General features: G+C 25.9%; 7 protein-coding genes and 1 pseudogene across 8 annotated transcripts; 5 read left to right on the forward strand and 3 right to left on the reverse strand.

The window, feature by feature from the left end:
- The first annotated feature begins 82 nt into the window (after positions 1–82).
- LOC122860260 (serine/arginine-rich splicing factor 7-like) lies at positions 83–3,197 on the forward strand. 2 transcript variants are annotated; one of them, XM_044163985.1, is made up of 5 exons: positions 83–177; positions 245–388; positions 570–952; positions 2,714–2,911; positions 3,087–3,197. In XM_044163985.1, exons 2-5 carry the CDS (start codon positions 380–382, stop codon positions 3,142–3,144), a joined length of 648 nt encoding a protein of 215 aa, XP_044019920.1. In that variant the 5' UTR covers positions 83–177; positions 245–379; the 3' UTR covers positions 3,145–3,197. The 2 variants fall into 2 exon arrangements, with proteins under 2 accessions (XP_044019920.1, XP_044019919.1); XM_044163984.1 differs by having other exon boundaries at positions 106–388.
- Positions 3,198–5,578: 2,381 nt separating this feature from the next.
- On the forward strand, positions 5,579–8,254 carry LOC122860262 (receptor-interacting serine/threonine-protein kinase 4-like). Its single transcript, XM_044163986.1, has 3 exons — positions 5,579–6,559; positions 6,636–6,982; positions 7,059–8,254. The coding sequence occupies exons 1-3, from the start codon at positions 5,943–5,945 to the stop codon at positions 7,619–7,621; spliced, it is 1,527 nt and encodes a 508-aa protein (XP_044019921.1). The 5' UTR covers positions 5,579–5,942; the 3' UTR covers positions 7,622–8,254.
- A 166-nt stretch (positions 8,255–8,420) lies between these two features.
- LOC122860263 lies at positions 8,421–10,906 on the reverse strand. Its single transcript, XM_044163987.1, has 4 exons — positions 10,624–10,906; positions 10,421–10,529; positions 9,820–10,331; positions 8,421–9,752 (listed from the first exon to the last, which is right to left on the reverse strand). Exons 1-4 carry the CDS (start codon positions 10,744–10,746, stop codon positions 9,120–9,122), a joined length of 1,377 nt encoding a protein of 458 aa, XP_044019922.1. The 5' UTR covers positions 10,747–10,906; the 3' UTR covers positions 8,421–9,119.
- Positions 10,907–11,320: 414 nt separating this feature from the next.
- On the reverse strand, positions 11,321–15,819 carry LOC122860264 (fibroblast growth factor receptor substrate 2). The gene is made up of 3 exons (XM_044163989.1): positions 15,288–15,819; positions 14,680–14,999; positions 11,321–14,602 (listed from the first exon to the last, which is right to left on the reverse strand). Exons 2-3 carry the CDS (start codon positions 14,986–14,988, stop codon positions 13,265–13,267), a joined length of 1,647 nt encoding a protein of 548 aa, XP_044019924.1. The 5' UTR covers positions 14,989–14,999; positions 15,288–15,819; the 3' UTR covers positions 11,321–13,264.
- A 164-nt stretch (positions 15,820–15,983) lies between these two features.
- On the forward strand, positions 15,984–17,008 carry LOC122860265 (venom dipeptidyl peptidase 4-like). The gene is made up of 4 exons (XM_044163990.1): positions 15,984–16,095; positions 16,227–16,417; positions 16,499–16,693; positions 16,786–17,008. Exons 2-4 carry the CDS (start codon positions 16,245–16,247, stop codon positions 17,006–17,008), a joined length of 591 nt encoding a protein of 196 aa, XP_044019925.1. The 5' UTR covers positions 15,984–16,095; positions 16,227–16,244.
- Positions 17,009–18,006: 998 nt separating this feature from the next.
- On the forward strand, positions 18,007–20,666 carry LOC122847516. The gene is made up of 4 exons (XM_044145269.1): positions 18,007–18,822; positions 19,852–20,102; positions 20,215–20,222; positions 20,563–20,666. The coding sequence occupies exons 1-4, from the start codon at positions 18,280–18,282 to the stop codon at positions 20,664–20,666; spliced, it is 906 nt and encodes a 301-aa protein (XP_044001204.1). The 5' UTR covers positions 18,007–18,279.
- LOC122860266 lies at positions 20,235–21,503 on the reverse strand (annotated as a pseudogene).
- A 166-nt stretch (positions 21,504–21,669) lies between these two features.
- LOC122860267 (protein crooked neck-like) lies at positions 21,670–24,327 on the forward strand. The gene is made up of 2 exons (XM_044163991.1): positions 21,670–21,873; positions 21,959–24,327. The coding sequence occupies exons 1-2, from the start codon at positions 21,838–21,840 to the stop codon at positions 24,002–24,004; spliced, it is 2,082 nt and encodes a 693-aa protein (XP_044019926.1). The 5' UTR covers positions 21,670–21,837; the 3' UTR covers positions 24,005–24,327.
- The last annotated feature ends 58 nt before the right edge of the window (positions 24,328–24,385 follow it).

Here is a 24,385-nt window from a genome sequence, read left to right on the forward strand (position 1 = left end):
ACCATACCTGAGTTTGCTGCAATATGATTGGCTTGTGTATTTTTATTTATTCATTTTAGCCAATCATCAATCATCTTCAATAAAATTCTCCCCTTGTCGCAAGCCGATATAATTATATCGCTTTTTATATAGCCCACCATTTTGTCAATCCACAAGCGGCTAAAATATCAACGCATAGTAAGTCACTAATCAATATTATTTTTTTTTGTACTTCATGTTCATTAAATATATTGTACGTGTCTAGTGTGGTGTCTCATTGACGCATTATTGTGAACAAAACGTTGTACAACAAAAATTAATATACATTGCATTTCCTCAGCAACGAATGAGGGAGATTTTTTTTTGGTAAAAATTGTTAACCAAAAAAAAAACATCCAAAATGAGCACGGTAATAAAATACATTAATTTTTATACTAATTATTATTATTATTATTATTTTTTTTTTTGGAGCATTTTGTGTCTTGTTGTCGTTTTTTTTGTTTTTTTTTGTTTTTTTTTTGGTGTTGTGTGTGTTGCTTAAAATTGTTTAAATAAAAAATAATAAAATTGTTATTTTTATTTGTGTTTAGATGTCACGTTATCCCTCCGACTGTAAAATTTACGTCGGTGATTTGGGAAGTAGTGCAACAAAACAAGATCTTGAAGATGCATTTTCTTATTATGGACCATTGAGAAATGTATGGGTTGCACGTAATCCACCTGGTTTTGCATTTGTTGAATTTGAAGATGCAAGAGATGCTGATGATGCTGTACGTGGTCTTGATGGACGTACTATTTGTGGTAGAAGAGCTAGAGTTGAACGTTCAAATGGTAAACGTTTGAGAGATCGTGGTGGATCAAGACGTGGAGCTGGTGGACGACCATTTCATCCAGAAGATCGTTGCTATGAATGTGGTGAACGTGGACATTATGCCAGAGATTGTCCAAAACACAGAGGCAGTCGTAAACGCAGGTATTTATCAACATAAATATATATTCATTTCTATTTTAAAAAAAAAACAAAAAAATATATATTTTATCTAATAATAATAATAATTTATAACCACGTAAGCAATTTATCTATTTTAATCTAGCAATAGAATTTTTTTATTCTTTTTTTTTTTTTAATTCTCTTAAATGTTGCCAAAATGGTTTTTTTTTTTTTTTTTTTAAATATTTGTCTTTTATTATTTTTCTATTATGACTCAAGTGAAAAATATAAATTAAATTTTTTAAATATTATTTAGTTGTCTTGTTTATAAACAAAATCAGTAGTATTTTTTTCATTTGAGTCATATTATTTTTGCTTAAAAAATATTCTGGTAAGTTATTTATGTTAAACACTGATTAAACGTGAGCACAAAAAAAAAAAAAAACAAAATAACAAAAAAAAAAAAAAAATGAATAGTTGGAGTGCAAGCATCAGATGTAATCATCCCACGTTATTTATAGGAGATGCGGCTGACCGTTTGGGGCATTTAAAATACGCATTGTGTGATGCGTTGACTTGATCCATACACCTTCTCTCAGATGTGATTATCGCGAGATATTCGGTATTTGTTTGTGTAAATTTTGAGCAAACAAATTATTAAATTAATGCTAAAGTATTAAAAAAAACAAAATTAAAAAAAAATATATACAAATGTTTCACAAACACACACTGCGTAGTTGTCAGCGTAGAGCACCTCCTCGTTTGGGTTATCCTATCTGCACGTCTGTGTCGTCCCCTTTGGGTCTGAAAAATGCCTTGCTGTCGACATAGGGTGGCTAGTGAATACACGTCAACTACTTCTTCGCACCTCGAGTTCTTCCAGAATTAATGAGTTCAGCACCTTCTCTCCTTGAATGAAAGAAAAGATATAAAAATAAAAAAAAACAAATACATTTTTATAATAATCATAATATAAGAAAAAAAAGAAAGAAAAAAAAAGAAATTTTTTTTTTTTTCAAGTGTCGTCGTCCCATCTAGCCACTCTTCGTCATCTCCTCGCGTCAATAATCACCTGCCTTCTTATACAGAAAGAAAGAAAAGAGTTATCTTCTCATTTGCGTTCATGGCTCACGTTGTTGCCATCGCGTATGCTACCTTCAGCTGCAATTTAAAATGAATTAAATCAAACGAAAAAACAAGGGGTAAAAAAAATATCAATATTTCATCTTTAATAATTTTATTATTTATTTTATATTATTCAATTTTTTATTTATTTTTTTTTTCCTTTTATTCCTATCAATATATCAATTTTCACATATTTTTTTATTTCAAATTACATATTTACTTTTCAAAATAAATATTTATTTTTCCCCTCATAAAAATAATAATAATGATAATGATAATTGATACACTATTATTTATTAAATCAAGATTTAAAAAAAAAAATAAATAAATAATAATAATTGTGTAAAAGTATTGGTTGGTTTATTATCAAGAAAAATTTATAATTTTTATTTTTTAAATTTTCTAAATTATATGACAATAATAATTTATATACCTATTAATTAAAAAAAATTATTATTATTATATAATTTAAATTTTGTAATAGTATTATTGAGAAAAAAAATTAATTGATTTTTTTTTTTTCGTTGAGAAAGACATGACCAACCATGCTTGAAAAAAAATAAATAAAATAAAAATAAAATTTATGATGATTATAATTAAAAATGTATATATTAAATGCAATTTGTTAGTTTTTGAAATGATATATTAATTAATTTATAATTGTTTGATATACTCTAGGTCATATTCAAGATCAAGATCACGTTCACGTACACCAAAACGTTCACGTTCATCATCCCGTAGCCGTTCACGTAGTCGTGATGATAGACGTGATGACAGACGTAAGTCACGCAGTAAGGTAAGATCTATATCAAAAGATCGTAGTCCACCACCATCACGTCGATCAAGATCTAAATCAGCATCAAGATCCCGCAGCAGGTAAAAAAATCCTCGGTAAGATTCAATAATCATCCTTAATGTTTTATTAATTAATTAATATAATGCAAACATTAAGGTTTGATCATTTGAGTTTATAAATATTTATAAATATATTTATCAAAAAATTATTATAAACAACAAAGCAGATGAAAAATTAGTTAATTTTTCAAATCAGGAAACCGATGAATGGCGATCGCAATGGAAACTCACATCAGGATCTCAATCGTCATTAAAATATTTAAAAAAAAAAAAAAAACTTAACAACTAAATTACTACTACATTAAAAGTAGAAAAACAAAAAATAATAATGATTATTTGTTTTTACATTTAAATACAATAATTCATCAATGAATTGATAAGCAATGGAAAAAAAAAAAAATCTTAAAATAATAAAAACTAATTGCCTTTTATTATTTCTTCTTATTTAATATTTTTTTTTTTTTTTAAATCATAAAACAATTTTTAATGAAAAAATTTACAATATGCCAACTCTTTTTTTTTTTTCTTTTTTTTATATTTTTAATTTAAAAGCTAATTATTGACACGTGAGTGTATATGTGTGTGTACGTTGAATTATTAATAAAACCATCATTGGCACAAATTATTTAGAAAAAAAAAAAAAAACAATAATTAATTTTTGTTAAATTCAAATGGATTTTTCTAGTTTCTGATAAATGTACTTTTCTCACAATAATATTATAAAGTTAATAATAATTAAACAGAATGTGTGACATAAAAAATTAAATTAACAAAAAAAAAAAAAAAACAAAAGACGTGTCAGTAATAATTAAGTGAATTGTAATATTATAATTACTTTTTTTTTTATTTAAAAAATTCGATTGCTAATAATTGTAGAGCTTAAAAAAAAAAAACGTACCATGAATATAATTTTAAATTTATATTCTTACGATATTTAATTGTATAATTAAATGATTAATAATAAATGATTGATAATAATAATATTTTGTGTTTATTATTTTAAATTTTGTATGATTAAAAATTATATACTTAATACAATTGACAACAATTGTCACCAATTAATTTACTTGCTCCAAATAATAAATTGTACTTAATTCATAAACTTTATTTATTTTTATAATTTGTTCAATAAATCCTTTGTGATACCCCCCAAGAGGTCAACACGTGTCTCATCACCAACCATCTGTAAAAAAAAATAAAAACCAGTTTTATATGTTTATTAAATTTACATCTAATAAAATAAATATTCATTTAGTTTAAAAAAATATTTTAAGCTACACCTGGTACATGATTTACCAAAAATATAAATTCTTTTCGATTGAAATTCTTGACCTATAAAAAAGAGGGATAACAATGTTTAGAAAAAAAAAAAAAATGACGTATTTAACAACAAGCCATTTAAAATCATCATGAGTAATCAAGATTTATAAACAAAAAAAAAAACAATATACATTGTGGGACAAATACATTTTAATGTCATGAGTCTTGGTTCATAAATGTAATAAAATATTTCAACACATTTGTCACTTGTCTTTGTTCAACCAGTGATGACATTCATATGCTCATTCAGCTCATTTACTGGCTATGATAAAAAATAATAAATATAAATAATTGTTTTTTTTTTTTTTTATTATTAAACTGGTGAAAGTGCTATAAGAATGCTGTTGGCGCCAATGTTTTTCTTATTTTATTTATCTCTCTCTCTCGTTTATTATTTTTGATATAAAAAAAAAATATCAACTTGATTTTTTTCTTCAAGACTGTGTGTGGATTTAGCAGTGGGGGATTAAAATATATTAAGAAAGAGAAGAAAAATAAAAAAAGAAAAAGTAACAAGACATGAAGAAGAAGAAGAAATGTTAATAAAAAAAAAAAAAATGAGGGGTCGATGAAGCCGGTTGTTGAATAGTGTATCTCTCCAGTAAAAGTTTTGAGAAAACAGGCTCATTTGCTCCTTGGACACGTTCACCTGTTGATCTCGATACGTGTGCTTATTGTTGTTTATAATAAAAAAAAAAAAAATTAATAATATATAAATTATCTATTAATAATTTAATTATAATCAAGTGTTGTTGAAAAATTATTTGGATTATCATAATTATCATCAACAAATCTGGTAAGTTGATTAATCTTGTTTTTTTCTTTCATCTTGGTTATGATGTTTTATTTTTTTTATTTTTTTTTTTTTGGTTAAAAATGATTAATGAAACTTGAAAGTATCCTTAGAGTATTTTATTATTATTTTTTTATTTATTTTGTTGAAGTTATGTACATCTTGATGAATATTCATGATGTTTATCTGTTTTGGAGTTAATGCAATTAAAAAAGTTACTTTATTCTTTTTATTTTGGAGCTGAAAGATAGATTTTTTTTTTGTTGTAAATATCCTGGAGTTAATTTGATGAAATTGTTGGTTTGTTGTTTGTGTTCTAGAAGAAGGCAACCAACAATTTTTTGATCGACAGGATAATTTAATTCTCCTTGAAATAATTTTTTATGTTGAAATTGTTTTTTTTTTTTTATAAATAATTTGGATAAATTGTTTTTAATATTTTTATTATTTATTAAATCAACATGCCAATGCAATTATCTTCATAGCCTTGAAAATAAAATAAATATTTTTTTTATATTAAAAATATATTTAAGATAAAATTAATAATAATTTTTTATTTACATTTAAAATTCCAGAAAAAAATTTTTTTGATAAATGAATTATTGATAAAACACAAATTAATGAGTCAATATTAAATTATTTATTTATAATTTACAACTGGTGCAACAAAGAGTGTTTATAATTAAAAAAAAAAAAACAAATCCACTTGAAGTAATAAGGTGTTGAAAAAAAAAAACAAAAAAAAATCACATTCAAGTGTTTTAAACAAGATAAATAAAAAAATAAAGTGTTGATTTTTAATTGAAAAAAAAAAATTATTTATTATTATTTATTGATAATATAATTCTGCTCAAATTGTGAATATTAAAAATAAAGGCTGATGACCACATTGAGTGTGTTGATGAATCACAGTGACAAATAGAAACAAAAAAAAAAAAAATGTTGAAAGAACCAAATTCCAGTGTATCATCAGAATCATCATTGAATGATAAATTAAATATTGAAAAATTAAATATATCAACAGTTGATGATGATTTAAGTATTGAAACATCATCATCATCATCAAATGTACTTAATATTTACCTAGAAAATCAAAATATATGTAATTGGGAAGAAAATTATGAAACACAAAGTTCAATTGAAAGTCTTGGTAGTCCAGAATTAATAAGTGAAGCTGGTACAAATACATCATCTGGCTATAATTCATGTGGTAATGAAGGAATAATTAAATCAAAAAGAGACTCAGATACCCAATCATCTTCAAGTACAAGTGATTCTGTTGATTTGAATACATCAACATATAAAAATAATAAAACATCTAATTTAAATAATAGTAATAATGCAAAAAAAATTATAATAATAAAAGAAAAGAAAAAATATTATGATCCAGATGATGGTGAAAAATTTCATAAAGCTGTTAGAAATGGTGATACTGCTGTTGTTGTTGAACTTGTTGAAAATGGATTAGTTCAAGATTTAAATGAACCAGATTGGAATGTATCTGGTGATCCACCACTTCTTGTTGCTGCAACAAATCATCATTTATCAATACTAAGGTAAATAAATTATAACTCTAAATTGATAATACATACAATTAAATGAATAATTAATTTTAATTGTATTTTTTTTTAGTTTATTATTGGCAAATGGATGTGATCCAGGTGCTCGTTCACCAAGAGGTGAAACAGCTCTTCATCGGGCAATAACAAATGGTCATATTGGTGATACACATAAATTTGTTGAAGAATTATTAAATTATGGATGTTCAGCTGGTGTTAAAGAAGCTGGTGGTGGTTTAACAGCATTACATATGTTAACAAAACAATTATCACATGCACAAACTTTACGTGGTTTATTGAAAAATGATTTTGATGAAGCACTAAAGACATTTGAACTACTTGCTAAAGCTGGAGCAGTTAATGATAAAGATCATCAGGGTAGAAGTGCTCTACATATACTTGCTTCATCAACAGCATTTGGTAAATTATATTAAAATAATATTTAAATGTATGTAATTTATATAAAATGATTTTTTATTTTGTTTTTTTTTTTCAGATAATAATCATAGACAAAAAGTTGAGTCACTTGTTAAAATATTATTGGATTGTGGTGCAGATACGACATTAAAAAATGACAGAGGTGAAACACCACTTCATGAAGCACTTGAATTTGGTGCATTAAATACAGCTGATATTTTAATATCAAAAACACCAACTGGTTTAATATCACGTTATGGTGAAAGTCCTCTTCATATTGCTGCTAAAAAAAATCATACTGAAATTGTTGATAAATTATTAAAACATGGTGAAAATTCAAGTTTACAAAATACTGAAGGTAATTCACCTCTTCATTTAGCATCAGCACGTGGTTTTCATCAAATTGTATCACTACTTTTAACATCATCATTAAATGACATTGAACAATTAAATGATGATGGTTTAACAGCTCTTCAAGTTGCTGCTGAAAGTGGATTTGCAAATACAGTTAAGGTATTAATAAATTCTGGTGCTGATCCATCAGTTATTGATTGTACATCAACAGTTATACAACATCGTCATCCTGATATATCTAAAATTATTCATAATGAACTTACGAGACGTCAACAACTTGCAACTTAATTATCATTTAATTAACATTTTATTTTTTAAATAGTATTAATTCAATTTTTGTTTTTTTAATTTTCTTTTATTGATGGGAAAATGGTGGGAACTCGTGGCTTTCAGCAACTCGAGGTTTTAATTACAGTGTCGGTTACTCAATAATTTCGCATCGATATCCAATAACACTTGGCAATTCAAGCAAATTCCTCAGATACATTTTTTTGTTTTTTTTTTTTTCATTTAATTTATAACGACAAAATGCTTACTATTTAATTTTTTTCCCATTTGTTATTTTAATATTTTTTTAAATAAAAAATAAACATTTTAAATTTAAATTCATGATATTAATTTTTTATAAATAAAAAATTTATACTTATAAAATCAAAATTAATAAATTAAAAAAAAAAAAGTAAATAAGAAAAAAAATTGTGATAAAATACATGAGCCATGACCATAAAAAAAAATAACTGTAATAATTTTTTTTCTTTTTTTTCGACAAATTAAAGAAAATCGTATGATTATTGTTTAAAAAAAAAAAAAAAGAATTATGATTATTTAATGTATGAATTAAAATGACATTACTCTTTGGTAACTTATTTACATTAATTTATATTTTTTTGTATAAAATAATAATAATAATAATATGCTAAATTTAATATGTTTCATTAATAAGATTATTTTTTATTCTTCGTAACTATATATATTTTTGTATCATTAAAATACAACACGGTATATTTATTTATAATTTTCCATACGTAAAAAATTTATTTACTTTTGATTCATTTTTTTTTTCTTTGCATCTGGGATATTTTTTTTTTCATAAATTTATTTATCGTATATAATTTTATAATTAATGTCTGTGTTAATTATTATTATTTAAATTGTATATTATGTGCGATTAACAACATTTCCGCTTCAATTACTTCGGTATTTTAAATATAATTTTTTTTATTTTCAAGAAAGTCGTTCCTAATAGAAAAATATGTTTGTTTTTTTTTTTTTTTCTTTTTGAATTTATAACTATTGAAAATTCATTTTAAACTCTTTATTTTTTACCCTTTAATTTAATATTTATTATTTTATTTACTGTGTTGTTCATGTCTGTAAGTTTTCATATATATATATTTTTTTTTTAAATAGATTATAACATATGTAGCAACGATATTTTCACAGCCATACATTTACTGCATTTATTTATTTATTTATCTCACAGGCTTGCTCGATAAAATACAGCTTATTACCTTTTTTTTTATATACAATTTTATCTTTTTGTTTTAATAATAATCTGTAATGTCTTTGAATATTTTATTAAATTATTCAATTAATTAAGTCTGAACTATTAAAAATTAAAGATTTAGACTTGAATTTATCAAAAATATTACCAAAATGAATAAATATTTCTGTTAACGAAGTTTCATATAATTTTTTATTATATTTGATTTTATTGAATTGAAAACAGTTGAAAGATTTTTCTTTCGTCGCAATATTAATAGTCAGTTATCACCAAAATAATTAGTCAATTATTTGTTTTTTTTGTTGTACAAATAATTTTGAAATATGGCGACTCATATGCTTCTTCATCAATTATAAAAGAAACAGCTAAAGTTAAATGTTGTTTTCGATTTCTTGATATTTCTGCTGCTTTTCTGATAAATTCAACAGTTACACTTGTATACGGAACAAAAAACATCTCCATCTTTGGTGAATTTTCAAGAACTTTCATGGCTAAATCATCATTAATTTTTTTGCTCCATGGTAACATCAAGTAAATCAAATTTTTAAGCAATATGATTGATGAAGAATCAATGCTGTCATTATAGCCGAAAATACAAAGATATGTTAAATTATTCATCATTGAAATGGCTACTATACCATCGTTAGTTATCCATATCCAATTTATCTTGAGCTTTGTTAATTGCTTCATAGTATTGGCAATAGTATACAAACTATCATCTGAAACTTTGTATTTCAACAAATCCAATGTAGTTATACTCATTAACTGATTTGGCTTAATAACATCTTTGTTTATGTAATGATCATAAAAAATAACTTCTAGTGTGCGATTATTTGTCAGATACTCTTCGACATCTGGGCTCATTTTAATACCACCAAATTCAAATCGTTTCAGAGCCTTTAGTTGACGAAGCACCTGCAGAAGAAATTATTTATAAAAATATTTTTGATTTTTTTTGTAATAGATATAAAGTTTAACTTACACGAAGGGTGCTCGGTGGAAATTCACAGGGTGTACTAATAGGATGACTATCAAGTGTACAGGGATCGTCACCTTGCCAATTGAAAAGAGTCACATCAGTCAATGTATCAGCAAGGGATTCCAATGCAATGATTAAATAATACAGCTTAGAGTGGTGTCTCACATGATATTGGAATATGACTGTTAATACTTTGAGCTTAGATAGACGTGAAAATACATCACTAAATAGTATTTTGTTGTTATCAAAGATGAATCTCAATCGAAGTTTGACGAGGTTTGGACAATATTTATTAATAACTGGCACAATGTCACTATAACCATAGGCTGTCAAGTCTAATTGTGTTAAATAACGACCGCATTTATAAAGCAATGAATTTAAAAAGCTTAATTTTTCATCAGGTGTTGGATATTTCTTCAAACAATTTGGATACTCAGCTTGTTCCCAGTGAGTTAGTTGAAGTTTTTTGCCACTACCCCAAGAATAATCAAGGACTCTTTTCCATTTTTGACATACTACAAATAAATAAGTTATACAAATATATTAATTATCATAATCAAATTATTTTATTAATCAATTAATTGATATTGTACTTATCACATACCCAATGCAATTTTAGGTCTTTCCCATACTGGCACATACGTGAATATTTCAGCCAGACAATCGTCATTAACACAATCAATTATTGAATGATCATGATTCTCATAAGATATCTAAAAAATAATAATAAATATTTACATTTTACAATAATACTTCGATAATTAATCTACAAGCATGTTTTACTGCAGTTATATATTTTAGACTTGCCTCATTATTCTTTTTGTTAAAGGAAGGTGTTGATATTTTACGTGTAACCTTACATTTTTTAGAAAACCGATTTTCCGACTTTAATTTACGTTTTTTTCCGACCTCACTCATATTTGATAACATTAAAATTTGTTATTCACTATTACCAAGTTTTGTTTAATTTTTTCTATATCTCAATACACTAATTGTATACTTGTATTAAATATAAAAAATTTTTAAGCTTTATGTTTTTAACTAAATAGTAAATATAAACAATGATAAACGTCAATTGACAGCTGACATTAGCCACACACACGAAGCCAGCATGAACTTAGGGTCGGTTTTCACTCACAGAAGTTGGCTGTCGTGAAACTGTAAGTGAAAACGGACCCTAAAGAATTTAAAGTTTGCGCACCGACAAATTAAAGAAAATCGTATAATTATTGTTTAAAAAAAAAAGAAGAAATTATGATTATTTAATGTATGAATCAAAATGACATTACTCTCTGGTAACTTATTTACATTAATTTATATTTTTTCGTATAAAATAATAATAATAATAATAATAATATGCTAAATTTAATATGCTTCATTAATGAGATTATTTTTTATTCTTAGTAACTATATATATTTTCGTATCATTAAAATACAACACGGTATATATTTATTTATAATTTTCTATACGCAAAAAAATTTATTTACTTATGATTCATTTTTTTTTTCATAAATTTATTTATCGTATAATTTTATAATTAATGTCTGTGTGTTAATTATTATTATTTAAATTGTATATTATGTGCGATTAACAGCATTTCCGCTTCAATTACCTCGGCATTTTAAATATATTTTTTTTATTTTCAAGAAAGTCGTTCCTAATAGAAAAATATGTTTGTTTTTTTTTTTTTTTTCTTTTTGAATTTATAACTATTGAAAATTTATTTTGAACTATTTATTTTTCACCCTTTAATTTAATATTTATTATTTTATTTACTGTGTTGTTTATGTTTGTTTGTTTTTATATATATATATTTTTTTAAATAGATTATAATATTTGTGGCAACGATATTTTCACAGCCAAACATTTACTGCATTTATTTATTTATTTATCTCGCAGGCTTGCTCGATAAAATACAGCTTACCACTTTTTTTTTATATACAATTTTTATTTTATTTTTTTTTGATAATAATCTGTAATGCCTTTGAATATTTTATTGAATTATTTGCCTTTTTTTATAATTAATATTTAGATAAATAAAAATATAAAAAAAAAATGATTATACTATTATAATATTTCGAATGAATTTTATCTTTGTTTTTTTGTTGTTTCGATTTTTAATTTATGTGGAAGCTTTATTAACTGGCGTTGAACATATCGTGTTTATTATTTATAATATTTTTTTGTAAACAATTATACTTCACTTTGTTCGTAAGGCAAAAATACTAAGTGATAATTGTTGTTGTGATGACAATAATACTGCCATGGTTATGACGCACAAGTTTACAATTTTTTATTTCACGATTATATATTTTTTTTTTCATTCTCCTAATATCCTAACAATTTTTTATTATTTAAATATATTTATGTGTTTATATATAATACACTATAATTTTCAACTAACAATAAAATGTTTATTGAAAAAAAATATATATAAATTAATAAAAAATCATAAAACTCATTGCTTAAAAATTTTTTAAATATTTTTTTCTTTTGTTTATATCTAAAATAAAGACTGAGCATTATTATTATCATTAATTAATAATTATATATTTATATTTTCAATAATTCGATGCATCAATTTCATAAATGCTTTGGCACAAATATGTAAACATAACGGAAGAACATATTTTTTTTTTTCATTGTAAATAAACACTTTTAGTAATGGAAGAACAAATTCTTTTTTCAAACTAAAATAATGTTTTTAATTGTTTATATATTATTGTTATTGTATTTTATATTTATAGCCTAATTAAACGCATTTTATTGTATACTTATCAACATCAATATACTCCTTGACAATCATAATTAATATTTCAATAAAATTCATCGTTACATATTTAATCGAAATATAAATTCATATTTTTTTTCTCTTTGGCATACAATTAATTTTTATAATCTAATAAACCTTTTTTTTTTGTTTAAATAATTTCATTGTGTCATGGACGTTATTGTAAAGCTCAATTAAAAATATCCATTCATTTTTAATATAAAAAAAAAAAGAGAAATATTCTTAAATAAATTATTAATTTTTCTTTTTTTTCTCAACTTGATAAACTTTTTTTTTTTTTGGTGTTGAATATGCCACTTGATATTATAATATAAAAAAAAAATTCCTTATTTATTTCTAAATTAAACAATAGAATTTATCAAAATTCAATAAATTATTATTTCAAGTTAATTAATAAATTTAAAGCTTATAAAAATTTTGTATATTATTGAAAAATTATTTCTATCTTTTTGTAGACCGATATTTTCTTGAAAAAAAAAAATATAAATAAATAAAAAAAAAAAACAATAATTATCCTCGCTAGCATTTACAACAGGCACGTATTATTATTATTTTTTGTCCATATTTTTTTTGTTTCTTTAAATTAATATTAATAAAAAATAACTTGTGTAAAAAAATGAAAAACCATCACTTTTTAACTAAATAAATTATTATAATTATTCACTGATTGATGACGTTTGTCTTGTTGGTGAATTTAAATCATTGATAGTTGAATTATGCCTTGTTTTACGTGAACCTTCATTATCATTAACAACATTTGGATTTACAGAGTGTGATAACGCAGCTGTTTTATTAAAATCAATTGTTGCATAACCTTTTTGTGGATATGAATTACTTGGTGAATCTGGTGGTGATGGAATTGCATTATTACCATCATTTGTTGTTATATTATTTTTATCAAGATCAAGTATAGCATAATTTACTTCTTTAATTGATTCAGATGATGGTGTTGTTGGTGGTAATGATGATTTATCATTGCTACATGTATTAGCTGGTATCATCATTCTTAAGTTTTCAATTTCGCCAGGTTCTAAATTTGCATAACAATGACGTGAACCATCATCATAATCATTTGCTAATGTTGGTAATGATGGACGTGATTTTTTAATTTTTTTAGTCATTGTTGTTGTTGTTGCTGCTGATGCTGTTGTTGTTGTCAATGGTACAATTGACGTTGGTGTTGATATTGTTGCTATTGGTGTTATTGTTGTCGTTGTTGTTGATACAGCTGCTATTGATGATAATGATAACGATGTTGTTGATGTAATAGTTGTTGTAACTGGTAAATTAGTTGTATCCATATTTTCATTACCTGGATTGATATTCATATAGGCATGGTTTGTATCAGTCTCAATATTATCATCACGTAATAATGTTGATAACGAAAAACTATGTGATGGTGATAATGGACTTGCATCATTACTAATATCAATATTCATATATGATGCCATTGCTGACAATGGTGGTGGCTGTGGTGGTAGTGGTTGATTTTGATAATTATCCGAGTTATATTGAGCTATTGTTGTTGTTGTTGATGGTGGTAGGGGTATTTCAGATGCAATACCAATACTTGATGTTGTACTACTCAATGTACATGATCTCTGAACAGATCTTCTTTGGTTTTTATTATTATTATTTTCTAAATCCATTGTAAATGATGATAAAACTTCATCATTAACATAAAGAGCGGACGGATGTTGTTGAAGTGGTGGCGGTGGTGGTGGTGGCATCATCATTGGTGGTGGTGATGGTGAACCCATTGTACCCTGTGGTGATAATGGTCCACTACTACTACCAGCACTACTTAATCTTCCAATTCCATTGTGTTGATTGTGTGAAAAACGTGTAACTAAACGACTATTTGATCTTATTGGTGTTGGATCAAGGTAATTTGGTTCATTTGGTATTGTCATTCTTGTTAATGTTGGACCAGAATGTTGTGTTATTGATAAATCACGTGATATTGTATCTGTATCACCATTATTATTACAAACCTATAATTAAAAAAACAAAATAAATATTAATATTAAATATTAATTCAAGAAAAATATAAATAAATATTATTATTCACCTGAATATTTGTTTGTACAAGATTAAATAATTGATCAGCTCTTCGACATTTAAATGCATATATACCAGGACCAGTTGAGCATCTTCTACCAGATTCAAAGCTAAATATTTCTGAGTCATATCCATAACGACGTAAGCATCTTAATGGCCAATTAACTGGTTGTTTACCACGTTGATACAATACAATATCTGTATCAGTTACTTCAAGTCTACCAGGTGTTATCAGATTACCCAAATCATCAACATTCATAACTTGAAATATATTTGGATGAAGATCGTTGATGTCTGTCCGACTATTGACACAACCCATCCTTTCTTCATCTTAAATTACAAACAATTAAAATACTTTTATAATAATTAACATCAATTAAAATCAATTAATTCATTTTAAAAAAAATAACACACTTGTATGTGCATTTATAAATATAAAAATTTAACAAATGTATTTTGTTTTTATAAAGAATATTGCTTATTATTATTTAATTTTTTAGTTATAATAATAAAACAAAATTAAATTTAATAAAGAGCAACAGTCAAGTAGAGCAAAGATACACACAATAATTTGTATCAATAAAATAAATTTAAATATTCCAACACAATGACACTTACCAAATACGACATATCCAGTTTATCACATCCAATCGTCAGTCAAGAGTTTTTTTTGCCAAATAAATATGTCATTATCATCCAGGCTCCATAAATAATTACAAATGACCCTTGATATTATTTTTATTTTAGTCACCCTCTTTCTCTTTTTTTTCTTCTTTTTTTTTTCTCAATATAATATTAAATAATTTTATTAATAATTAAATAACATAATTGTTGACTAATAATACAATCATTGAGTATGTAATCAATGTTTACAATCAACAATAAACATCACTGATCACATCAATAAAATCATTGCAACACCAAGAGAAAATATTAAAACACTTTTGTTGTTAATTATCACTTTTTTTTTATAATATAAAATCTTGAAGTAATATTTAATTTATAATTATTTAAACAATATAAATTATTATTTAATTAGGCTGATTGATTGTTAGTTTATTTGCTTTTGTTATTGTTTATTTAGAAAAAAAATATAAACTACCCTCTTATTTTGGATGTCGTTTTTCGGGTTCCATGAAGTTAACACATTAAAAAGTGAACACGTAAAAAGTGAACACAGTAAATAGTGAAAACGCAAAAAAAAAATCAAAGATGTCACTACAGTGTCTACTTGATTTTTAAAGCTGAATGTGGAGCTCAATAGTACATTTATAATCATAATTAATCAATATTATCATATACTTGATTTTTTTTTTTTTAATTACATGTTTAATTAAAAAACTGAAATATTATTAATTACATTGATCAAACAAATCAATAAATAATAAGAATGAATTTACCTATGATTAGAAATGTATAATTACAAGTACGTTTTATAAAAAATAAAAAAAAAAATTATTATTATTTTAGTAAAAACCATTAATTTACAATACCATTTAATTTAAATATATGTTTTTTTTTTTGTATTATGTTAAAAATTTCATTTGCAAATTTCAGAATGATTCTACCAAAATAATGACTTGGAATGATAATATTAAAATTGCAAAATTAATGAATGACACAGCTCAGCCAATTGTGATGAAATTAAAAGTACCTATAACAAATGATTTTAAAGCTGATGTTAAATTATCCATTCCACCAGATGCAGATTTAAATGGCTCAATTAAATATCCTCTTTTAATTTATGGGTAAGTATTTTTAAAATATTTATAAAATTTTAAATATAAAAAAAAAGTTTGTTATATTATTTAAAAACTTTTTTAAAATAGATATGCAGGACCAGGATCTTTTCAAGTTACTGAAGAATTTAACGTTGATTGGGGAACATATTTAGTAACAAATAAAAATTTTATTTATGCTGTAATTGATGGACGTGGATCTGGAAGAAGAAGTAATTCATTGTTATTTTCTGTATACAAAAATTTAGGAACTGTTGAAATTTATGATCAGATTAATGTTACAAGGTTAACTTTTAATTATTTATAAGTGATGAATAATAGTCAAACAAACATTTTGCAATGACATTTATTTTTTATTCAAACAAAAAAAATTTCAGATATTTGCAGAATAAATTTCCATTTATTGATGAAAAAAAAACTGCAATTTGGGGAATAAGTTATGGAGGATATGCTGCTGGTATGAGTATGGCATTGGATGATAAAAATACTTTTAAATGTGGAATTTCAGTTGCTCCAGTAACTGATTGGAGATTATACAGTAAACAAAAAAATAACAGCTACTCATTAAAAATTCATTCAACATTCAAAATTTTAAAATAACAAAATACTTAAAATACAGTATCAATTTTTTTTATATCCAACGTTGAAGTAGAATTAGAAACATAAATTCCATGTTTTCCAGCGAAGCCCAAATATTTTAATTTGGAGTAGCTAACGGATTCTTGTAGGGATACATTCAATTCATGTTGATACGCATGTGCAGTTAATTTAATTATATCAACTGTTGTACGTGAAACAATATACAGGTACGGTTTTTGAAAAGCTATATGAAAAAATAAAAAAAAAAAGTCAATTAATATATTGTTGAATAATTCTTGAAGTAAAAAAAAAATATATAATTATAACATACCAAACGAAGTTGGTAAATGTTTCCAAATTGGATTTACATTCCTGGTTTTTTTCCCATGTTCATCAACAAAAACTCCAAATTCATTGTAACAGAGTAAGAGTTCCATTGTTTCATTACTAAAGGTTCCAACATTGAATACATCAACTGGACATACATTTCGATGACTATATGTTAATGCAGTTTTATGTGACTTATCTTTCGGGAAATAAAAACAATTATAATCATCTAAACTTAATTGATAAAAGGTTTGGCAGCCAAAAATTAATATGTCATTTAAAAATATACCACAACAACATGGGTCACCAGTTTCAAATTCTCGAACAGGTATTAACCCTGGTGGAAGTATTTCTCCGGAATTTCTCTGGATTGCTCCGGATTACTCCGGATTATTCCAAAGTTTCTCCGGATTACTCCGGATGATTCCGGAATTGGCCCACTTAGAAAAAATTCGAAAAAATACGAAAAATCGGTTGCAATTCCAAAATACTCGAATTCCTGTGTAAAATGAAGGAAAAATTTTAATGGGCCAATTCCGGAATTTTACGGAGTTTTTCCGGAGTTTTACGGAGAAATTATTTCCACCAGGGAATTCATCATATTCATTATTTGTTTGCCATTTTAATAATATAATTGTTGAATCTGTTGCAGCACAAAGTAAATCATTTTTAAATTGATAAAAACGACAACTTTTTGTACGATTTAATATATTTTTATTGTAATGTCAACTCATTTTTACAAAATAAAAGTGATTCAAATAATAATAGAACAAGTGGTTGTTTATTTCCACTAAGAATAGATGAATCATCAGATGATGATGATGATGATGATAATAATAAAAAATCTATTGAATGGGCTGCGCTTTTTCATGTGCCGGCAAATGGCCTTCAAGCAAAATGTACATTCACAAAATGTACAATTGTAAAATGAACACGAAGCAAAATGTACATTTGATGAAGTTAAAATGAAATTTCTCGTAAAAACTCCAATCACGGGTGCCTACCATTGGAAAAAGCTGTGGGATGATAGAATACTAGAACTTGAAAATGGATTTCTAAAAATATATAAGTATTCAGTAGAAAAGGCCAAAGAAGTAGGTTCTCCAACTACAGCGATTAATCTAACAAATAAATCTGGGTTTACGTTACGAACAGAAATTAAAGCTAATGATGTGCCTAAAATTGTAGCAAGTAAGCTGAAAAACATTTTTATCATTGAAGAGTCGAGTCCGTCAGCACAAAATATATCACCACAGCAGATAATAATCATGGCTCAATCAAAAATTATAAAAGAAGAATGGATAGAAAAAATAAAAACTTTAAAAAAAATAACATCACGTCAAAACAAGCATCAAATCTCAATAAAAACAATTTTACGGTTTGAAAAGAATTGGTTAAAATATAATTGTATTGTTGAGCTTAATCTGCAAAGTAAAGATATTCTTCTTTTTAGATCACAAGAAGGTCTTTATTGTTTAGGCCCATTTAACAGAATGTCCTTATTACGTCTCTGGTGAAAATATTTCTCCGAATTTTTCCGAATTTCTCCGTGATTACTCCGAATTTCTCCGCGGTTACTCCGAATTTCTCCGCGATTACTCCGAATTTCTCCCAAATTGACCCATGCGGAGAAATGAGTGGAAAAATTTTCTCCTCGTCGTTGATTTCGGAAGAATTTCCCCGCGGTAAAATTATTTTTTTCACATGTTTCTCCGCGTGTGTTTTTTTTCGCGGAGAAATATTTCCGAATGTTCCCTTATCCAAGTTGATTCGGAGAAACGAAAGAAAAATTTCTCCTCTTCGTTGATTTTAGAAAAAATTTCTCAGCAGTAAAATTATTTTTTCACACGGTTGGAGAAATGGCGGACGAATCTCTCCACCCTTTCTCCAACTTTCTTCACCATTTGTTCAATTTTTTTCCAACTTTTTCAATTTTCAATTATTTAAAAAAAGAATGACTAATTATTAATTGTTACATAACGCAAAGCATAATGATGTTTATTTTTTTTGAAAAAAATGAAAATTCGAAGACACTTTTTTTCAAAAAAGTTGATATACCTGAGGTACTTGGTCTACAAAACTCCCGTGATCGTTTAATCAAATTGATGAATGTGGGAAAATAAGTGGAAAAATTTCTCCTCGTCGTTGATTTCGGAAGAATTTCACTGTGATAATTTTTTTTTTTCACACGTTTCTCCGCGTACTCTTATCGCGGAAAAATATTTCTGAACGTTTCTCCGCCCAAATCGATTCGGAGAAAATTCGTAAAAAATTTCTCCGCGGTAAATTTTTTTTTTCACATGTTTCTCCGCGTATTCTCATCGTGGAAAAATATTTCCGAACGTTTCTCCACCCAAGTCGATTCGGAGAAAATTCGGAAAAAAATTTTGATACCTTTCTCCACTCATTTCTCCGCATGGGTCAATTTGGGAGAAATTCGGAGTAATCACGGACAAATTCGGAGTAAATGCGGAGAAATTCGGAGTAATCGCGGAGAAATTCAGGAGAAATCGCGGAGAAATATTTTCACCAGGGGTGGAGTTACGTTTATTAAAAATTTATCAGTGCACGAAAACATGGGCTTAGCAATAATGATTGCTGGTGAAGATCCTGAATTAGTATCATGTGATTTACGACAATTAAAAAGTGATGCGATGGCTGCTGATTGTTCAAGACCAGCAATAACAACTAAAAATATATTAAATCGTACAAAAAGTTGTCATTTTTATCAATTTAAAAATGATTTACTTTGTGCTGCAACAGATTCAACAATTATATTATTAAAATGGCAAACAAATAATGAATATGATGAATTCCCTGGTGGAAATAATTTCTCCGTAAAATTCCGGAATTGGCCCATTAAAATTTTTCGGTCATTTTTTTTCCTTCATTTTACACAGGAATTCGAGTATTTTGGAATTTTTCGTATTTTTTCGAATTTTTTCTAAGTGGGCCAATTCCGGAATAATCCGGAGCCATTCCGGAATCATCCGGAGCAATTCGGAATAATCCATAAAAGCAATATATTTTTCTTTTAACTTTTCCTACATGCCTATATTTTTTAATTTTTTTTTTTGACGACTTTCAAAATTAAGAATTGTCCGAGCCATTGGACAATACTTCTACCGTTTTTCGAGCGTGCAGGTCGTTATTGCATCCGGACCCTCAATTTCTTTCAGATTCCGTTGATGAACTTGCTTCAGTAACATCATGAATAAATGTTTCTTTAATTTTTGGCACATTACGAGATTCTGGTGGATCGATAATTGATGTTGTTTTTTGGCTACCTGATGGAGGTACTAAAGATTCAATTGTTGTATTTAAAATTGTTTGTTGTTTAGGTTTTCGGTGAAACTGATTTTCTATGTTACCAAGAACCTTTTTTAATGTATTGCATCATATGGAGCATATTTTGTACAACCAAGTCTTCCATCACCAACTTGAATAATAAATAAACCATTACCTTAAAAATAAATTAAATAAAATCAAATAAATAATACAAACCTATTAATTTAACACGACCACTTTCAAGTAGATTTGGTTTATCATTCTTTATATTTTTTTCAGCAAGTTGTTGAAGCTCTGGAATATGATCAATACCAACAGCAAGACCATCATTACCAAGCATCACTTCCATACAAGCTGTTAAATAACCAGATCCAGATCCAACATCTAATGCTTTATTTCCTCTTATTAATTTGTCTGCGAGCAACTCCAATGCATAGGCATGCTAAAAAAAATTATTTATTCAGTTATAAAATTCATTGACAACATTTCTATCTTATGTGATTATAAAGTACCATGTGTGGTGCACTTATTGTAACTCCAAATCCAATTCCTTGTGGTGCATCAATGTAAGGATCTCTTGATGTATATTTTTCACGATCAACACATTGCCACATAAACTCGTTCTGATTTAACTATTTTTGACTCTGATAACATTTAAAAATTAATTAACATCATGAATTTGCATATGTGATTATTATAAATTTATATTTTTACTTTTTAAATATTGAATAAGTTCCTTGTTTGTTCGACCACCAAATCGTCCATGAGCAGCCATTTTTTTAAAATAAAAAATAAAACAACAAAATTACGTGATGTCTGTAAATAATCAGCTGAAAATCACAATTTGTATTGTTTACTTTTTTTTTGACAATCAAAAAGATATGTTTACAAATGTTTACAATTGTCAAACAAAAATGGCGTGTTTTATTTATTTATTTTTTTTCTATTTAGAATTTGACAGATAATGACATCTATGTATGATAATAATTATTTTCTATTTTTAGTTTGAGTAATAACCGCATTTATTTTGGAGGGAGTAGAAATTATTGACATAACCTAATAAAATATTACGTGACGTTTGCATGACGCTTGTTTATGAAGATCTACATATTAAACTGTCAAACGTAATTGTTAATAATTGTGTTTGTTATTTTTAATTAACAATAAAAATATTGTTGATATTTTGATATTGTTGAGTATTTAATTATTATCAATAAAAAACAATAAAAAAAATCATGGAGAAACCACAAAAAATGCCCAAAGTGGCAAAGGTAAGCTTTAAGATGATAAAAAAAATAAATACCAAAATTAAAATGATAAATTACTAATATGATAAATTAATTTTTAAAATAATAGGTAAAAAATAAAGCACCAGCTGAAATACAAATAACAGCTGAGCAACTTCTTCGTGAAGCAAAAGAACGTGACCTCGAAATACTTCCACCACCACCAAAACAAAAAATATCAGATCCACATGAATTGGCAGCATATCAATTGAGAAAAAGAAAAACTTTTGAGGATACTATTAGAAAAAATCGTACTGTATTAAGTAATTGGATGAAATATGCAGCTTGGGAAGAAAGTCAAAGAGAAATTGATCGTGCACGTTCAATATATGAACGTGCAATGGATGTTGATCATAAAAATATAACATTATATTTAAAATATGCTGAAATGGAAATGCGTCATCGTCAAGTACAACATGCTAGAAATCTTTGGGATAAAGCTGTTACATTATTACCAAGAGTCAATCAATTTTGGTATAAATATACATATATGGAAGAAAAATTAGAACAAATTGCAAAAGCACGTGAAGTATTTAGAAGATGGATGGAATGGCAACCAGATGAACAAGCATGGTTAACATATATTAAATTTGAATTACGTTATAAAGAAATTGATAGAGCAAGAAATATATATGAAGAATTTGTAATGACACATCCACAAGTTAAACATTGGATAAAATATGCTAGATTTGAAGAAACACATGGTTTTATAAGTGGTGCAAGAAGAGTATTTGAAAGAGCTGTTACATTTTATGGCGATGAAAATATTGATGAAAAATTATTCTTGTCATTTGCTAAATTTGAAGAAGGACAAAAAGAACATGAAAGAACAAGAGTTATTTATAAATATGCATTAGATAAATTACCAAAAGATAAAACACAAGAAATATATAAAGCATATACAATACATGAAAAAAAATATGGTGATCGTTCTGGTATTGAAGATGTCATTGTTAGTAAAAGAAAAAATCAATATGAACAAGAAGTTGCTGATAATCCATCAAATTATGATGCATGGTTTGATTATTTAAAATTACTTGAATCAGAAGGTAATTTAAATCATAATGATGTACGTGAAGTTTATGAAAGAGCCATAGCAAATGTACCACCAACAAAACAAAAAGAATACTGGAAAAGATATATTTATTTATGGATTAATTATGCTTTATTTGAAGAATTAGATACTGAAGATATTGAAAGATGTCGTCAAGTATATAAAACATGTATTGAATTAATACCACATAAAATATTTACATTTTCAAAAATATGGTTATTATATGCTAAATTTGAAATAAGACAAAAAAATTTAACAATTGCTAGAAAAACATTGGGTATGGCACTTGGTATTTGTCCAAAAGATAAATTATATCGTGAATATATTGACCTTGAAATACAGTTACGTGAATTTGAAAGATGTAGAACATTGTATGAAAAATTTTTAAAATTTGGTCCTGAAAATTGTACAACATGGATGAGATTTGCTGAATTAGAATCATCAATTGGTGATATTGATCGTGCTAGAGCAATATTTAAATTGGCAATATCACAACCAATACTTGATATGCCAGAAGTATTATGGAAGGCATATATTGATTTTGAAATATCACAATGTGAACCACAAAATGCTAGAGATTTATTTGAACGTCTTCTAGAAAGAACATCACATGTTAAAGTATGGATGACATATGCTAAATTTGAATTACAAAATGATATTGTTGAAGAGGGCATTGATAAAGTTGTATTGGCAAGAAGAGTATTTGAAAGAGGAAATACTGCATTAAGAACAAATGGTAATAATGAAAGTCGAGCTTTGTTACTTGAAGCTTGGCTTGAATTTGAAAATGAAAAAGGTGATGAAGAGAGTCGTGCTAAAGTTGCAGCTAAAATTCCAAGAAGAGTTAAAAAGAGAAGGAGACTTGTTGGTGATGATGGCTCTGATGATGGTTGGGAAGAAGTAATTGATTTTATTTTCCCCGAAGATGAATCACAACGACCAAATTTGAAAATTCTTGCTGCTGCTAAAAATTGGATTAAAGCTAAAACAGTATCAACTGAAAAAATTGAGGAAAAAAATAATGAAAATATTAATCCACAATCTGATGAATTATCAAGTTAAATTTACATATAATTTGTTTTTTAAATTGTCTAGAAAATAAATAATAATAATAATAATTTTAATAATTTTTTTTTTATTTGAAGGTTGATTTTGAATGAATAAACTTTTAATCTGCTTTTTTTTTTTCTATGCCCATTTTTCAAATGACATAGATATCTATACTGGATTTCAAAATTGTATTATAGAAATTTTTCGTTTTTGCGAGGTGAGACATTGTATTGAAGTTTTAATTTAAATAATAAATAAATATTTGTATTTGTTGTTATGAATAGGAAGAATGTAATAAAATAAATACACCAAGTAAAATTACAAAGAAAAGAATATTTATTTCAGTTTAATTGGTTTTTTTTTTTGAATTAAGTAATGAGCCATTAAATTTTC

This window comes from Aphidius gifuensis, linkage group LG1, assembly GCF_014905175.1.
Source record: "Aphidius gifuensis isolate YNYX2018 linkage group LG1, ASM1490517v1, whole genome shotgun sequence".
Classification (NCBI taxonomy): Eukaryota; Metazoa; Arthropoda; class Insecta; order Hymenoptera; family Braconidae; genus Aphidius; species Aphidius gifuensis.

Excerpts from the sequence above, each read along its gene's own strand:
- LOC122860260 (XM_044163985.1), top strand. Across the intron at positions 953-2,713 it reads AGAGGCAGTCGTAAACGCAG|GTCATATTCAAGATCAAGAT; the intron begins GTATTTATCAAC and ends GATATACTCTAG. Across the intron at positions 2,912-3,086 it reads GCATCAAGATCCCGCAGCAG|GAAACCGATGAATGGCGATC; the intron begins GTAAAAAAATCC and ends TTTTCAAATCAG.
- LOC122860262 (XM_044163986.1), top strand. The coding sequence starts at position 5,943 with ATGTTGAAAGAACCAAATTCCAGTGTATCATCAGAATCATCATTGAAT. Across the intron at positions 6,560-6,635 it reads CATCATTTATCAATACTAAG|TTTATTATTGGCAAATGGAT; the intron begins GTAAATAAATTA and ends ATTTTTTTTTAG. Across the intron at positions 6,983-7,058 it reads TGCTTCATCAACAGCATTTG|ATAATAATCATAGACAAAAA; the intron begins GTAAATTATATT and ends TTTTTTTTTCAG.
- LOC122860263 (XM_044163987.1), bottom strand. The coding sequence starts at position 10,746 with ATGTTATCAAATATGAGTGAGGTCGGAAAAAAACGTAAATTAAAGTCG. Across the intron at positions 10,332-10,420 it reads AAGACCTAAAATTGCATTGG|TATGTCAAAAATGGAAAAGA; the intron begins GTATGTGATAAG and ends ATTTATTTGTAG. Across the intron at positions 9,753-9,819 it reads TTCCACCGAGCACCCTTCGT|GTGCTTCGTCAACTAAAGGC; the intron begins GTAAGTTAAACT and ends TTTCTTCTGCAG.
- LOC122860264 (XM_044163989.1), bottom strand. The coding sequence starts at position 14,988 with ATGGGTTGTGTCAATAGTCGGACAGACATCAACGATCTTCATCCAAAT. Across the intron at positions 14,603-14,679 it reads TTGTACAAACAAATATTCAG|GTTTGTAATAATAATGGTGA; the intron begins GTGAATAATAAT and ends TTTTAATTATAG.
- LOC122860265 (XM_044163990.1), top strand. The coding sequence starts at position 16,245 with ATGACTTGGAATGATAATATTAAAATTGCAAAATTAATGAATGACACA. Across the intron at positions 16,418-16,498 it reads TATCCTCTTTTAATTTATGG|ATATGCAGGACCAGGATCTT; the intron begins GTAAGTATTTTT and ends TTTTTAAAATAG. Across the intron at positions 16,694-16,785 it reads GATCAGATTAATGTTACAAG|ATATTTGCAGAATAAATTTC; the intron begins GTTAACTTTTAA and ends AAAAAATTTCAG.
- LOC122847516 (XM_044145269.1), top strand. The coding sequence starts at position 18,280 with ATGAAATTTCTCGTAAAAACTCCAATCACGGGTGCCTACCATTGGAAA. Across the intron at positions 18,823-19,851 it reads ACAGAATGTCCTTATTACGT|GGAGTTACGTTTATTAAAAA; the intron begins CTCTGGTGAAAA and ends TTCACCAGGGGT.
- LOC122860267 (XM_044163991.1), top strand. The coding sequence starts at position 21,838 with ATGGAGAAACCACAAAAAATGCCCAAAGTGGCAAAG. Across the intron at positions 21,874-21,958 it reads AAATGCCCAAAGTGGCAAAG|GTAAAAAATAAAGCACCAGC; the intron begins GTAAGCTTTAAG and ends TTAAAATAATAG.